The sequence below is a fragment of the Esox lucius genome, chromosome 12 (genome assembly GCF_011004845.1).
Source record: "Esox lucius isolate fEsoLuc1 chromosome 12, fEsoLuc1.pri, whole genome shotgun sequence".
Taxonomy (NCBI): Eukaryota; Metazoa; Chordata; class Actinopteri; order Esociformes; family Esocidae; genus Esox; species Esox lucius.
In genome coordinates this window covers 25,875,258-25,892,907 of record NC_047580.1, presented here as the reverse complement: position 1 = coordinate 25,892,907, position 17,650 = coordinate 25,875,258, and the positions used below count along the sequence as shown (strand labels likewise).

The window sequence follows — 17,650 nt, the reverse complement described above, 5'->3', positions numbered from 1 at the left end:
TACTGGAGGATCGGTATCCAAGCTGTTTTTATATGTTTTGTATGTTCCAGAAACAGACAGGATGGGAACTAGCCGGTTGTTAGGGAAATTGAAAAGGTTCTATATAGGGACAGAAAGAGAACGTATGGCCAGGCTAACCATTATTCAGATGACACAACTGTTTTTTCTACTCCCGGGGGCGTAGCATGGCAACAGTGTTTTTACCTTTGTTTGGTTCCCTTCTTTTCGTCTGTTCTAGAACAATCGTCTCTTGCCCCTGAATATATGACACAGTAGAAATGATCTAGTTTTAGCTCACACCCAAATAGCAGCTCACCACCAACACAGAAGATCTATGAACTGAAGACTACTCTCGTATGAAGAGTTACAGATGGAAGTCAGCTTATTATGAGTAACATATGGAACAAACCACTCAACTCACCTCGATTAGACTAATTGTCTCTGAGAGGGGCTGTGGCCAAACCTATTTCCGTAGTGTAGCTCCAAATACACCACTCTAGGTTCAAAGTAAACCTTAGGGGTTGCTAATTAACACCACTAATATAGGCAACACGGTTTAATTTTATTTTGGCTTTGGGTGGAAGAGCATGGAAGGAGGATCATAGGCAAGTCACAGGTCAAAGTTCATTTTAATCCAACATGGAGGGAGGATAAAAACTATGAAATCAAACAAAAACATGGAGCTGTTGCAGTTGGGTCAGGGTTTGTTTTTTCTCACGGTTTCCACCGTTGTTCAGTGTGACTGGCAACTGTGAGATATTAAAACCAATGACTTCTATCCTTTCAGAATGTCTAAAGGTCCTTTATTCCCTCGGTTGTAGCTCACACATTAATCACATCCCCCTTGTTAGACATCATCCCCATATTTTCAGTATCACATTGACTCATTGTCTTTCATTATTCATGACCTCCTGGGATTTGTCTGCTGTTCTCAAACGACTGGAAATCGAACTCAGTGGTGGAGCGTCTGGTTCTGGAAATCCTTCTGTTACTCTCAGTTTTGCCAGCATGTTCAGACCAGAAAGGGAGGCAAAAGCCATTGGGCAACTTTTATGAATAGTTCCATTTAAGATGGAATTGAGCATAATGAAACTCTGATGATGTCACAGTGTCACTCACAGAGGGAGCACATTCTTTCCAGGCCTGAGGCCCAGTTTGTCCGTCTGTCCATTGGTTTGCTGGAGCTGTGGTGTGGCATACCTCCACCCCCCCACCCACACCCACCCGCCACTACGGCTCCCCCCGGTGTTCTTACAGCAGCCCGGGGTACAGCCAGAGGGAGAAACATCTTTTTGTTGCATTGAGTGTAGCCTTTGTTCTCCCTGAGGTTTTTCGTATTGCATTATAACAGCAATAAAGCTTGATTGCAGGGTCATCCCCCCCCCACCCACCCACCCACACATAAAGCTCCATCACAGGCCTTCCATGGGCTCAGCTCCGTCATCACCACTGATGCTATCAGCGCTTGCTGAGCTCTTCCGGCCATTGGAAAAGCAGAACACAATGCAAAGTTAGAGGGAAGGAAAGGGTTAACGGGTGATGCAGTGCTGTCCCGGGCCATGGATTGCCGCCAGCTATTGTTCCAGAGGTCCTGCGTAAGTGCTGGAACAACATTCCCAGTCCCTCTGTCTGACGGGCTAATGTATGGCCCCCGACCAGCACCAAAAAGCTGGACTCTTAGATCCAGTGGCTGCATTGCCTTGAGACGCGGGGACCTGGAGGCCAGCTCCACTCCATTTTGTCATCACAACGCTCTAATCAGGGACACCAGGTAGGTCTGATTAATGAGGTAAAACAGAAAACCAGCAGGCTCCAGATCTCGTCGGGTCAGAGTTGAATCCCCCTGTTCAGGCTAAGGGTGTTAGCGGGTGGTAGAATCAGGGTTGGACTGGCTGTGAGGTTTCTATGGCGACAGATGTTTAATGTTGTCAACCCTCTCACTCTTTTACCCCTTCGTTTTAGGAGTTGCATTTCCACAGGTTGTGCTTGCTTAACACATCACTACAACATGGCTAAGGGACATCTGTGATGTCAATCTCCCATGAAGACCAAGCTGGCATGAGCGCGCAGGATAGTTTGTTCTGGGTGTTGAGATTATTATGGCATATATCCAAAGGGGACATTTTTCACATCACTTTGTTTGCATCCTGAGCCTGGACTTCATGTCAAGCAGAGAACGTCTGTTTTTGGCAGCCATTTTGAACTAACAGGAAGTCACATCTACCCAGTGGTATTCATGGGGAACAGAGGAGGTGCCACTTAGCTCAGCAAGCTTCCTGTGTTTGAAGTGTAAAGGCAACTTTCGATCAGTTCACAGAGAAAAGTTAATGGCGTAAGCATTTAGCAGGACCGATATTTTCACAGAAATGAAAAAAGGGTTGGACTACTTGTTTGTTCAAAGGTTTTAAAGGGAGTTTGGTTTAGAGTTTCAGTGAATTGCCTTTATGTTAGTTGACTGATGAATGCAGGTGACACTGATGTGTTTTATTAAGAGGCTTGGCTTCAGTGTACAAAGCTCATGCAACTGATGAAAACAAGACATTGAGACATCACTGAGTGAAAAAAAAATGAAAAATGTGAGATCTCTGAGTTAAAATAATAGACATAGGCTTGTCTATTGAATACAATGCGTTTCACCCAAATGTACAGTTTATGGACGGCCTTTGACATTAGGTATTAGTTCACAACAGCAATGCAGTTGAGCAAGTCTCGAAAGTAGGAAAACTGAAAGAATCCTGCCCTCTATTGGCCATGTAACACAATGAAGACTTATATTGGTTGTACTATCACTTCTCACTAGGTGTCAGTTTAGTGCAGAAACAGCACTGCGAGAAGCTACAAACTTCAGACATCAGCAGCGGGTAGACTTCCCAGCATCTATCCATTCACTTTTCAGTTTGTCAAGGAAGAGATAATTAAGAGATTAGTCACTAAAAATCCACAGCATTTGAAGGTCACAATTTGAGAAATGGAAAAACCTCATGGAAACAAAAAACAAAAACAGCCATGGATTTTTAATTTTTTTATGTATGTTTTAATTTACATTTGTTTTTGTATAAAACATTTTGTCCACATTAGGCAACAGTTATCATAATAGTAATTCTCACAGCTTTGAGATAAAGTCCAAACAAACCTGTCAATCCTCTCAGTACACCTCTGCTTGCTCTCTCTCTCTCTCTCTCTCACACACACACACACACACACACATACATACATACATACACACACACACACACACACACACACACACACACACACACACACTCACACAGACCAACATATAATGATATAGTGGAGTTGGAGCCCATTTAGTGCAGTGGTCCCAAACCTAAATCCCTTCATAGGAAGCCAAAACCAAATACTCAAAAATAGGTAGATATTCAGTTACTTAAATGCAAGAAATGTGTTGAGGTAAGCAATGGTGGAAAATCCATTTAACTGTGAAGATCACCAAAGGTGTTCACACTGAATCTGAGCTTGTCTCCTATTCATTCTCTTAGAGACTTGTGGGTGATGAGAGCAACGAGTCAGGTTTGAAACCACTGCTTTGGTGCAACTCTTAAGCATTATTCCATTAGAAAACAAATAAAGGCAAAAGAAAAACATATCAGACATGACATGCACAGAATCTCATCCTGTATTAGTTAGGGTCACTCTGGGTTAGATAAAGACAAGCTTTAACTTTTCAACCAGCTTGTAAAGCATTTTTGACAGTGGATATGAGTAAGGTCTTCACTTGAACACGATTGGTCAACTAGTCTCTTGGGCCAGACTTAACTACCATAATCTTTGAATAGGTACAGTAAAGATTGGTGAACTGCTCCAGCTGTCCAGCGTCCATTTATATAATTGGCATCCTTTGTGTTGCTGAAGTTCAGCAGTGACACCCTTTAACTTTGAACACAGAGGGCTGAGTGACAAATCTAAATTAGTAACCAAGGACATGGGATACAAAAAAAACAGTAATGAAGTTTGTGAAGGATAAATATCAAACCATCACTGTTTTTAGATAAGTGTTTTTAGAAAACAAAGGAATTTAAATAGGCTACAAAGCTGCAACACTGTTCAAAAGGTGGAAAACTAGGCAGTTAATAAATCAACATAATACCGTAAAAAGTACAAAACAATATAAATAATGCGATTTACGAACCCCCATATTTTATGTCTTTCATTTGAGTTTCAAGGTACGATTTAAAAGGTAAAATAACTGCTTTAAGATGAATTTTCATGGGAAAAGTTAAGAGGTTACGACAGATAGACGGTTAGGAAAGTGTGCCACAGTAGAGGATGAAGACTATGTGCATGATGAGTCAGCCCGCTCCGATACATAAATCAGTGGAAACAGATACAGCTTAGAAATACGTTTAAAAGACAAAGAATGTAATAGTGCTGCATTTACATATACTGACAGCATGTACAATGATAGCAATTCTCATAATTCGCAGACAGTGCAACAGCTATTGCATCCCATCTCTCTGTGGGCTTAATGCAATGCTCCACTCAACAGAGAAATGGTTGGTTACAACGCCATTTCTGTGGATTTCAGACCAGAAACAACCACGATTCAACTTCCATTGAGTTACATTAAGTCCTTGAAATTATATTTCTTGTAATGGCAGGAGAAATGTAAAATTGTAAACCAATAAGAACAGCACCTCTAAGAAATAATATGACTAAGGGTATGCACACCCAAAACAACCCAACACACACATCCACACAGTCTAACATTCACACGAGTGCAGTCATACACACAAACACTAAAATAACGTGCAAATATGCACACATCCATACAGTCAACAAAACTAATACAATTCAGGTTTTGTCATATCCTCTTTACATAATTTAGCAACATCACATAATTTTTCTGTATTTCTGCTATAATACTTCAAACACCTTAGGTTTTCTATTTCTTTTGTCTCTTTAAATTATGTTTCTTTAAATGACATTTTAAGACGCAAAATAGCAGTTTCAAAGAGGATCCCAGACCTCCCTAATATACTCATTACATGAGGTTTAGATGTTACATAACATGGTCCACACATATGGACTCTGACCACCTGCACGATGATATGACATGCTAACTAAAAACAAAGACCGCTTTGCTTTCATTCATCCGTAAAACAGAGATCACAACGACTTTTGTTGCTCAATACCAATGGCATCCCAATTTTACAAAGACACATTGTTAACAAAAGTGTAATATGTCCTCCTAACATTGTAATGGTCACTATTATAGGTGAACCTGTCCTTTAATAAATAAACTGTGTTTGCACGAGCGGTCTAAGGTAGGTAGACTCGGAGAGTTGCAGTTTAGATGGAAAAACCAGTGCAAACCTTCTGATCTTCACACGTTTTACCATTCTGCCCCAATGTAGCGATGGGACCACAGCACCCTGTGCCTACGACTATTGATCACAATATGCATACTGTATAGATCAAACAAGCAGCTCTTTCAGCTCTGCCTTCCCCATTACAAACACTTATACAGTACACCAAAAACAAGTATCTCCAGGATTTTTTCATTAGGTCTCTCAGTCAGTGGGGAGTGGGTAGATACTACTGGGGGTCCTAATTTGGCTTTAGAGCTGAACAGCTGTAACAAGTGTATCAGAACAGCGTGACGTTTACAATGCTCACTAACTAGTCACACTTTCGGAACACGACTGGTCTTTTAACGTGTCAATCAATAGTATAAAACCGGGCACATATTCTTCTAAACCCCACCTCCCTATTTCAATAAAGCCACTGGAATCCATGGAATTATGCTAAAATGTTCCCTTGAGCAAACGTTTGCACTCCACATTATCTATTTGTGGTGCTGGGGACTACAACACTAGTTCTCAATGACTGAACGACACCTCCCACACAAGCATGTGTTCTCCTGGTGCAATGTCTTTCATTAAGGCCAACAAGGCTTCATTCCAAAGGGCTACATGTTCCCTACACAGTGCATTCTGGGAAACAGGAGCCCCTCCCATTAGATTAAGAGCATTCCACTGACTAACAACTGAAGCGACAGTACTACAGCAGGGGAAAGATCTGTGTGTGCTTTCAGGATGATTTCCCCTCCTTCGCTGTATTTTAATGGACATGCTAATTTCTTCCAAATAGATTTGTGTAGTAATTAGGGTTACTATTATGAGTTCTAACCTGTAACATCACGATCAAGTCATTGATAATAACAGCACTGTCTATCCATGGAGTGTAGGTTTTATTCAGCTCAAAATGAAGCTATTGTGCAAAACATCTGCAGCGGTGCTGGAACTAAACCTCAGCCGGGAGTGGTGGGTACAGCTCTCCTTCTGGGGCCAGACAGCCAGTTTCCTGACTCGGCTCTACGGAGGAGCTCTGCTGGGGGTCGAAAGGTGGCTCCTTAGCCCCACCGCCAATCTCTGAGCTCAGAGCCACAGGGGAAGGAACCTCGCCCTCATCCTGCCCGCAGGTTATACCTCCATTCTCATCCCTCTCCCGCACCTCTCCTACCCTTGGTTCTTTCTCCTCACTCTCCTCTTTCTCCCCAGGCAGAGGCTCCTCGGGCGGCTCCTTCTCCGTGGAGCTATACTTGTAGTAGAGCAGGGAGGAGGCCGGGTCTTTCGGGCCGCCACGGGGGTTGTCCTCCTCCTCCCCCTCTCCCTCCTGGTTCTCTGGGATGCAGAGCAGGGTGGTCCCAGTGGGGAACGGACCCTGGAGGAGAGAGACGGGAACCCCTTCCACCCCCACCCCCATCTCCCCAGGCAGAAGGCACAACGCCTGCTCCCCAAGGCCCCCTGCTCCACCCCTACCCCGCTGTGCCTCTTCTTCCTCCTCTTCCTCCCTCATCCTCTCCTGCTCCTCTGCACTCTGCAGGTGGAGCACGGCGGTCTCGTTCTCCCGCTCCAGACGGGCCTGCTCAGTCAGGAGGTCCTGAGCCTCAAGGACCATCTGGACCTCCCTCTCCTCAGCCTCTAACTCAGAGTCCAGGCCAAGATCCGGGGAGGGAGGCCTGGAGGACGAGGGACAGGAGAGAAGGTCGGCCTCCTCCGCATACTGGTCCCCGACCACAGCTCGATGACCCAGCAGCTTTCTCTTCTCCAGGTCCAGCTTCATGATTGTGTGCAGGTAGTGTGTTCGCACGCGCAGAGGATTGAACTCAATGCGGCCCGCTGAGTTCCCACAGCCGTCCCGCGAGCAGCCACAGGGGAAAGACATCCTGTCCACCTGGGGGAAGAAACACGCGGGAATAGAGACCAGAACAGAGTCATGAAGAAGACATTCATTAAAGGCAAACAGGTTGTTATAAAACGAATGCTGCTATATGTTCTGAGTCTCAACTCAACCTTCGGTTACAATATCCAGATCAGAAACACACCTGACACTTGATGCCAGCCTGACTGCAGCCACAGTGGCGAGGGTCACAGTAGAAGCGGCAGTCACAGCCACACTCCTCCCGGGACAGCCTGATTGTCCGAAGCTCCGCCTTCTCCCGGGTGTCTATACGGGCAATGCCAGAGGCCCTAAGCAGTGCCCGACGCCGCTTTGTGGGCAGCGGCTGCAGGAAGAAGCAGTCATCCACCTCCACCCCCTCCACATCCAGATCATCGTCTGACACTTGGTCCAGGGTCAGCAGGTCAGCCTGGGCACACTCCACCGTACCGTTGCGTGTGAGCTGGAGAGGAACAGGTCAAACGGAACGTTAGGAGAAGCTCTCCGAACTATCCACCCACATGAATTCAGAATGCATTTCATTAGCAGTTGTTGTCACTGATCAACACAAGAAAGTCTGTAATGTCTAAAGTGAAAAAAGAATGATTAGCAAATATAAAATAGAGAGAAATCCATCCTAAATGCACCCCTTTTGCTATGACACCAGTGGAAGCTGTGGTGCAATCAACTGTCTTTAGATGTCACATCATTCGTTGAATAGAGTCCACACTTCACTCATTTAGCAGACCAGAGCGACTCACGGTTAGGATGTTCCAATAGCACAGTGGGACCACCACATACCCTTGTCTCCTCAGGGACCTCCAGACATTCAATACCTTTAATCTTTTCCAGAACCATCACATCTGACTAGACTATTTGAATTATTTGACATACTCTTTAATAAGGTCGTAGTAAGTTGATGATCAGATGAGCTAGATTTCCAGATGACCTGATGAGCTAGGTTACCAGAGGAATGGTTAGCCAATGACGGGTAAGATCCTGTGATATTGGGACAACCTAAGACAGGTACAGTCGTGCATCTGGTCACAATCCACAATATACATTCCCAAGGTACATGTGTACGTGAGGTTGTCGAGTGTCACTCAGACAAATGCACTGGATTTCCAACTGCACAGATTGTTACATTCTCACTCAAGACTGGTGTACCAACCCGCGTGTCGATAGTTTTTTGTGGTTTTCCTGGAGCTTGGGCCCTCATGTCTCCCAGATATAAAAGCAAAGGACGACGCAGCGCATGCATAGTATTGTGTTTGTCTGTCTGCATGTTGTGTATTTTTTTTTGTGTGTGTATGAATGAGTTGTGAAATTATGCATTAGAAAAAGAAAAACAAAAGGGAAAAAATAGGTGGTGCAGAAATGATGCTATTAATTGCTATTATTTTTATAGTGCTATTATTTACTAATGACTTGGCTGACATTAATGTCCATAGGACCTGATGAGCTAGGGCTAGGTTTCCAGAGGACATGATGAGCTAGGGCTAGGTTTCCAGATGACCTGATGAGCTAGGTCTAGGTTTCCAGATGACCTGATGAGCTAGGTTTCCAGAGGACCTGATGAGCCAGGGCTAGGTTTCCAGAGGACATGATGAGCTAGGTTTCCAGATGACCTGATGAGCTAGGTCTAGGTTTCCAGATGACCTGATGAGCTAGGTTTCCAGAGGACCTGATGAGCCAGGGCTAGGTTTCCAGAGGACATGATGAGCTAGGTTTCCAGATGACCCGATGAGCTAGGTTTCTGGAGGAGAACAAAGTATCATTCCACAACTTATCTTCTGGTGTATCACCAAATGACTCCAGGTCCCTAACCACAGACACTGTTGGTCCATCTAGTATTAAATTGACAACTTCATCTTGGCATTCCTGACAATAGGACCTGACAACTGCAGCATTCGATGCTTTACAGAGTCCTGGCTGAACAAGGAAAATAAAAAAAGACCTATTAAGTCGTATTAAGCGCATGCTAAGCTACAACACTGTTTAGCAAAACAGACTAGATAGTGTTCTGGGATTCATCTAACAGCATTGACGGTTTTACCACAATAGTTGCTGGCATCAATAATAAATGTGTCAATGACATATTAACCACAGTGACGAACGCACACAGTTGATGTAAATACCCCAACCAGAAGCCTTAGATTTCATGTCAGATCCGCACTGCTCTGAAGGCCAGAGCTGACACTTAAGAAGCAGACAACAAACAGATGCTTCCAAGAAATCCTGCTACATCCTTTCATGAGGCACAAAAAGGAAAAGCATCAATATAGGACTAGGACTGAAATATTACACCAGCTCAGACGCTTGTTGGGTGTGGCAAGGTTTATAAACTATAATGGATGACAAAATGGATCCCAACCATAAGCTGCCACTGAAATGAGTCAACCAGATAAGTGACATGCCCGCTATGCTTTTCTTCCGAGTGTAGTAACACCATGTCTGCTAAGCTTTCTAAGTCTAATTACATCATGCATGTTCCTGAAAACAACTACTCTCCACATCTGATGGAATACAATTTAACATTGGCAAGGCCAGTGGATAACCAGGGTCCATATTCAGACCAACAGGTGGATGTTTTCCAAACATATTCATCCCACCCTGACCCAGACTATAACACCAATGGATTTCAAGCAGACTACCAGAGTCCCTATGTGCAGGCAAGGCCAAGGCAACTTCCCTAAATGATTATTGTCTAGTATCACTCAGATCTGTAGCCTTGAAATGTTTTAAAAGGCTAGTCATGACTTCAATAAACAGGATCATCCCTGACACTCTGGACCCACTCTAATTTCATACCGCCCCAATAGATCTCCAGACCCAGATGATGGAATCTCTGTTTCATTCCACCACAAGTCAGAGACTGTACAAACAAAGGGTACTAGTGCATATGATCTATAACCAACAGAATCTTGTACAGCTTCCATATTTAAACAATAAACAGAACACCTTAACTTGGTACTGGTACCTGTTTATAGTCAAGCTATTATAATTTGTTCCTTATGTTGATATTTTTCTATCTTTTGTGAAATAAATATATATATATATATATATTATATGTATATATGTGTGTATAAACAGCATTTACAATGTATTTGGAAAGCATTTTGCATTACAGATTTGATTTACAAGTGATTTATAATCAAATAAAAAATGTTGCCATCAATCTACGCACCACAAATATAATGAGAAAGTGGAAAAAACATTGAGAAATTTGTGACAATTTATTGAAAAAAAATACTGAGATATTTCATGACCTTCAGTACACAGACCCTTTATTAAGAACTTTGTAAAAGCTCCTGTGGCAGCAATCACAACTTCGAGACTTCTTGGGTGTGCCTCCACCAGCTTAGCACACCTGGATTCGAGAAGTTTCTCCCATTCTCAACTTTTAGATCCTCCCAAGCGCCGTCAGACTGCATGGGGAACCTCAATGAACTGGGATCTTCTCCCTACAGAATCTTGGCCCTGTCTGATGACCAGTCTCCCTGTCCCTGCCGCTGAGAAGCATCTCTATAGCATGACGCTCCCACCACCATGCTTCACTGTAGGGATTGTATTAGCCAGGTGATGACTAGTACTTTTGATTCACATGATGTAGTGCTTGGCATTCATACCTAATAGTTTGAGAGCATCAGGAAAAATATGATCTGGTCTGATGAGACATTAGAGTCCTTCAGGCAGCATGTCATGTGCCTTTTACTCAGAAGTGGCTTCCGGCTAGCCACTCTACCATAAAGACCTGATTGATGTAGTGCTGCACAGATGGATATCTTTCTGGCAGGTTCCTCCATCTCTGCAGAGAAACTTTGAAGCTCTGTTAACAGTATTCAATAAAATGTGCAATATATCTATTTATACATATACTGTATATTTATACACCGTATTTCAGACTTAATCATTTTAAATTACACCAAGATTATTGGGTTTAAGCGCAGACTGTCAGGTTAAATCTGAGGATATTCTGTCTATGTTTAAATTACTGCATTTTTTGTACATAGACACCCCACTTTATTTTAAATGGAAAGGGAGACTTTCTTTATGGTCAAAAGGGCACCCAGTATATGAATACCTCTACAACCCCATCCTAAATTATGTAACGGTTTGCTTCCCAATATTGGGTTTATGACTGAAGATGAGGCTGTAAGTGATGGAATTCTGAAAAATGGCTGTAGGGTATGCAGTACTATTAAACAATGGGTCACCATGGGCCATTTTTTAGGAGACCTATGTTTCATGGCAGAGGACCTAGTGTCAAGCCATGAATATGTTTTGGTCAATGTCAGGTTTAAATGCAAATCTGTTGATATCATTGACTTTTGATATGACGGACATTTGAAATAATGTCAAAAACCTTTCTGTATCATGTCTGCCAACAATAAATAATTGATCAAAAGAGGACCCTCTCTTTAAATCTGGCTTAAGCAAGCAATTGATCATTATTGTAATTGTAAAACCATTGATAGGTTTGATATATATTTTATATACATGGGATACATACAATGCAAATACACTGACAACAATTTATGGTGTGATATTTTCAGCATTTTGTATTAACAATAAGTCAGCAAGCAACTCATGAAATATGTTGAAGAAATGTGTGAGGTCAACTGTAAAAACATAATGTAATGTTGTCTTTAAAGAGGCTGGCAAAGTTCAATCATACCTTAGTGGCTAGGGAGCTTTAACTCTCTACACAGTAAAACCAAAGCATGTAAGGTAAATAGTTGTAAAACTGTAAAACAAACCACACTATCAATTTAGTAGTTAAACACGTACCATGTTAAATTTGGTAAAGATGGCATTTCTAGCTCAAATCTGGGGGAATTAGGCTGCTGGGGTAAAGTGCAGTGGGTGCTGAGAGTGCACTGTGTACTTTGAGGAAATGTAAATAAACACATACTTGATCATGATGATAACGAGGGATGGATGTGTTCTAGACAATTATGCCCATCTACTGACTGATTTAGCAATATGTAGTGTAGGTAACTGTCTAAAAGCATTATGAAATTTGATAGTTATCCCCAATCTCCAAATTGACCAAAATAGATCATCCGTTGATACAAAACAGTTTTGACTATGCAGACTTACCACTTAGAAGTTAAACCACATTGAATAAGGACATAGGCTTCCACCAAACAGATAGGAGTTTCATGATTTGGTTTTCTGGGGTTGGATTACACATTTAATTGCATTTTATAGAGGGGTGAAAAGGGACGGTGGCTATTTTAGCACTACTATTCAGAGAAATTAAATGTATTTATTCCAAATTACTTTATTACCAGAGATTTTTAAATAATCTGCAAATATTTCAAATGCTCTGAGGATTGAGTTAGTTACATTAGAAAGGAAGAGTAGGATTATCTTCTGCATACAGAGATATGGAGTGTGTTTAGTCATTGATTGTAATTGGATCCAATGTGAGACTGCTGAATAGCCTGTGCCAATGTGTCTAATGCCAAAATAAAGAAGGTGGGGCTAAGTGAGCAGCCCTGGCATGAGCCACGCCCAAAATAGCATCCATTTGGACTAATGCTGTTTGTGTATTAAAAAGAGAGTCCATTTTGATAAAACCAAATCTCTGCAAAACTAGCAGATGAAATCTCACTTAAGGTGATCAAAAGCCTTCTTGGCATCAAGAGAGAAGACAGCACAACTGAGTTAGAACTTATCTAGTATATAAACAACGTAGCGTACGTGGTCCAATTAAAACCTGCGTTTCATAAACGCTGTCTGGTTTTGATTAGTTAGCCGATGTCAAATTTTAATCTTTTAGGGGATGTTTTTAGGGGATGTAGATGTTGGGGTCTCCAGTTCTGTACACTTAAGAAGCCTGATTTAGCAAGTTCAAATCTTGTAGAAATTCAAGGGACCTTTAAGTAGAATTTCACAAAAACCATATTAATGTCTTTGAGGTCTTTTGACACAACGTTAAATGTCTTCTATTTCATTAAGATTGACAGTAAATTGCCTATTAAATGTAGAATCCAAATTGGAGAAGCATGCACACACGTGCCTTTCAAAATCAGTATATGATTTCCAAATTTTTAAACAAAGAATGAATATAATCTGTAAAGGAAGTCCTTCAAAACTCAACCTTTAGGTACCTCTGTACTACAAATGTTTGAGGTCTGGGGTGGGCCAGTGGTCTAAGCAGCAGCCTCCAATTTATAAGTACTGCTGTAGCAAGCGTTCAAATACAGTCCACAGCTCATTAAACATAAACCCTCTCCTTTATCATTCTCCAGTGTCTGTATCAATAAAGCATGAATGCCTGAACATATACTATAAATATTCATATTCATATATATATATATATATATATATATATATATTACCTTCATCTTGCGAGCATTGAGCTTCTCCTGGCGGAGGTGTTGGCGCAGGGTGTGGCGATGACTGGTCTCCTGCTCGCGGGCAAACTCTCCCAGGGTGTATCGGCGGATAGAGCAGTGATGGCGTGCCATGCCCAAGGAACTGCCACCCTGGCTGGGCACACTGGTAAAGCCCTGCCGTCTGGGGAAGTAGTACACTGTCACCACATCAAACCGCACCCGCTTCCGACCTGAAGGAGGCTTGTGCCGTCTTAGGATGGAGGTCGCTGGAGAGCAAAGTGGAAATAAAGAGCAGGTAAGAGAAAAGCGGTCTGAGTAGATGAACAGTTATATTGAATGGTTGTTACCACTGATACAGTATAATAAGAGTTATTATTGACCAGGGTTATTCATCTCTTACCCAATGAGGTCCAGAGCATGCTGGTTTTCGGTCCTACCTCATCATTTATAGCACTCACCTGGGGTCCCTGGTCTAAATAAGTCCCTGATTAGGGGGTTTCAATGAAAAGAAATGGAGCGGCTCTGAAGTCCAGAGTTGATCATCCCTGTTATAGACTAATACAACATTCCTATTATTAGACGTTATAGACTAATACAACATGCCTATTATTAGATGTTATAGATGAATACGACATGCCTATTATTAAATGTTATAGACTAATACAACATTCCTATTATTAGATGTTAATAGACTAATACAACATGCCTATTATTAGATGTTATAGACAATACAACATGCCTAATATTAGATGTAATAGATTAATACAACTTGCCTATTATTAGATGTAATAGATTAATACAACTTGCCTATTATTAGATGTTATAGATTAATACAACATGCCTATTATTAGATGTTATAGACTAATACAACATGCCTATTATTAGATGTTATAGATTAATACAACATGCCTAATATTAGATGTTATAGACTAATACAACATGCCTATTATTAGATTTTATAGATTAATTACGACATGCCTATTATTAGATGTTATAGATTAATACGACATGCCTATTATTAAATGTTATAGACTAATACAACATTCCTATTATTAGATGTTAATAGACTAATACAACATTCCTATTATTAGATGTAATAGACTAATACAACATACCTATTATTAGATGTAATAGATTAATACAACTTGCCTATTATTAGATGTTATAGACTAATACAACATGCCTATTATTAGATGTTATAGATTAATACGACATGCCTATTATTAAATGTTATAGACTAATACAACATTCCTATTATTAGATGTAATAGACTAATACAACATTCCTATTATTAGATGTTAATAGACTAATACAACATTCCTATTATTAGATGTTAATAGACTAATACAACATGCCTATTATTAGATGTAATAGACTAATACAACATGCCTATTATTAGAGGTCCATCATTTATCCATTTATCCCGCTATTTTGCATAGTGTATTTAGTAGGCCTTCGTGCATCAGACTATTTGGAGAGTACTGTAGTAATGCCAGCTTTACCGTGGCCTAGGCCTTACGTGTGAGTGCAGTGCTTGAGGGGGGGTTGAGGCTATCACAGCTGTCAGCGCTGTCACTGCTTGAGATGTCATCGTCTGAGTCCTTGGGCGTAGAGTATGGAGAGCCACTGTCCACCTCCTCGAATCTTCGCTTGAGGCTGAGAGATGAAACTGCCTCCATGGAAACTTGGCGTCTGAAGATGGAGAGACATACCAACTTATGCTCAGAGACAGGGCGGCCGTCTCGAATATGAGACAGTATCTGCCTCCATTCTGTCATACATGCACAGCTCCAGGTATGATAATAGAGGCAAGAGAGTCATCTTAAATGTAAATAAGGCATCCACTTTCCATCAAGGCCTCTCAAATAATAGGGGCCTCTGAATACCAGTCCCACAGTTACTGCATATTAACATTTGCTAAGTCAATCAAGTCTGGATTTAGAAAGTCGGGTGTAGCCTACATTCTTAGTACACAAGACAAGGAGTTGAATTCCCTGAGTGCATCTTTGGGCTGTGGCTCAATTCCTGATACCATGAGATGACACAGTCTCACTCTCCATTCATCTGTATTCCTAGCCGATCCCTCCCTCTCTCCTTCTGTCTCGCATGAAAATCCTGCTCCTAGATCGGAGTCTGGAAAAATGTCACCATGGCAACTAGTTAAGCAGCTAGGGGTTCACATGAGCGGCCTTGGAGCAACTAGCTGTTCTCTGGATAGATAACCCTGTGTCCCTTTAGATTTTCAAATTAATCATAATGCAGGCCCTTCAGTAGCAAGGGATTTGGATGCCAGGGAAAAAGGCCTCTATGGCAACACAGGAGGGTCAAATAAGGCCATGCTAAGAAATTTGAATAGACTCCAGACATCTTCATGCCCCTTCATGCTTTCAAGGCTCTTCACTGCCAGATAAATAATGTCCCCTCCCATGAGATGAGAGAAAACCTCTGAATTTCAATGTGATCACATTGCCCTATGGAAAATATGGGACTGCAAAGTTACAGTGGACATAAATCCATGATTATCACATAGACATTAGACTTGATGTAAATTCAATGTTTACAGTACTGCCTTTCAGAAAGCAACATCAACTACAAAAAACAAAGAGGTATTAATACTCACCCCATCTAACAACCCATTTTTATTATTATTTTTTGGACAGATAAAATTACAACGATGCAGCTTCATCACGCGATTGGCTACAGTCCACAACTAAGAGTTAGGTTATGTCTAGCCTTTTTCTCATACAAAGGACAAAGTATCAGGCCTTGGTTTTCATGCCGCGAGATGGTAGGCCAAATAAAACAAAACTGTAGCCAAGCTTTAGACCACCAGGTTGCGGTAATGGCAATAAGAAAAACTCAATGACACACATCTCATGACGATGACCCAAATCAGCGAAGTAGTTGAGCCTATACTATGCTATTATGTTAATAATAACAATGTCAAGACTTAATATTCGACAAATATGACATTTGAAGAATTGTATAAGGTATGGTAGGCTACTACTGAAACTTGTGAATCTGGTACCCAAAAATCCTGACTGCGAGCAATAGATTTGTGGTAGCGATCGGTCCAAAAGCTACGCACAGTATACTACGTGCTAATAAACCTTACAACGTACAACGTTAGTGCCGCAAAATGTAGGCTCATTCCAACAGTCAGACACAAGAGCCTCTACCGACCCTGTCTCTCCGACATACCATGTCACCCCCTCGAATAACGCACAATGGCAAACTGCCCAGGCTCATGTGAAACGTTAAACCTCCAAGTGCCTTTCTTACCTTCGGCAGAAAAAAGGACTCTCTTCTCCCGATCAACTCGCTGAACGTTCCTTTTATTCACGGTTGATTGTTCATGGATCTTGTAACGACCTATTTCGATTTTTGCTAATATTTATTCCTAGACAGTTTTGGCTCCTCTATCTAGATGTAACGTTACTCAACGATTTCTGGAAAAAAAAATTGTTAATTTGTTCAGTATGAATGCCTATAATCTGGGATTGTCAGTACAATACACTATTTTAGCATTAATAGGCTATACAAGATTAAATCAGAGATCAGAATTTGGAGAACATTAAGGAAATGTATTTTATAGTCGCTTCAGGAGTGCATGTTCCATTTAACTTTGACGTAGCAATCCTGGTATAGCCGGGGCAGGCGGTGGGAAAGAAGGACGTCAAGCAGTTTGGTCAAAATTTATTAGGCTATTGACATCGTCCGTTTCGGCTAATATGTAAAAATAGGGAGATAACTGCCGAATTTCTTATCTTCCTGTTTTGAGCCTTTAAATGCTTGCATTGGAAGAGCAATCCGCTGACATCTGTATTCGTTTATCCTTTGCAGGGGCGGTTTCATCGAACGGATGTCGCTTTTCTTCAAGTAGTTATTTCCCTCGCCTTGTTTGGTACAGTAGGTTAATGTCAAATGTTAGAGAATTTAAGCCAGATTGACGTCCTCCTTTTCCTCGCCTCTGCCCCGGTTTGTTACAACGTAACAATAGAGTAAGGAATGCTACAGTGTAGCCATATATACTCATTGTGACATCACAAACAGACTACTAAGCGCCACGTATCCTGGGAAATGTAGTCATAATGAGCTCTTTGTCCATTCTTTGCGATAAC

General features: G+C 41.5%; 1 protein-coding gene across 1 annotated transcript; it reads right to left on the bottom strand.

Moving 5' to 3' along the window:
- Positions 1-3,009: 3,009 nt before the first annotated feature.
- csrnp2 (cysteine-serine-rich nuclear protein 2) lies at positions 3,010-17,538 on the bottom strand. Its single transcript, XM_010890546.4, has 5 exons — positions 16,812-17,538; positions 15,049-15,221; positions 13,533-13,795; positions 7,349-7,645; positions 3,010-7,197 (listed from the first exon to the last, which is right to left on the bottom strand). Exons 2-5 carry the CDS (start codon positions 15,206-15,208, stop codon positions 6,265-6,267), a joined length of 1,653 nt encoding a protein of 550 aa, XP_010888848.2. The 5' UTR covers positions 15,209-15,221; positions 16,812-17,538; the 3' UTR covers positions 3,010-6,264.
- Between the last annotated feature and the right edge of the window lie 112 nt (positions 17,539-17,650).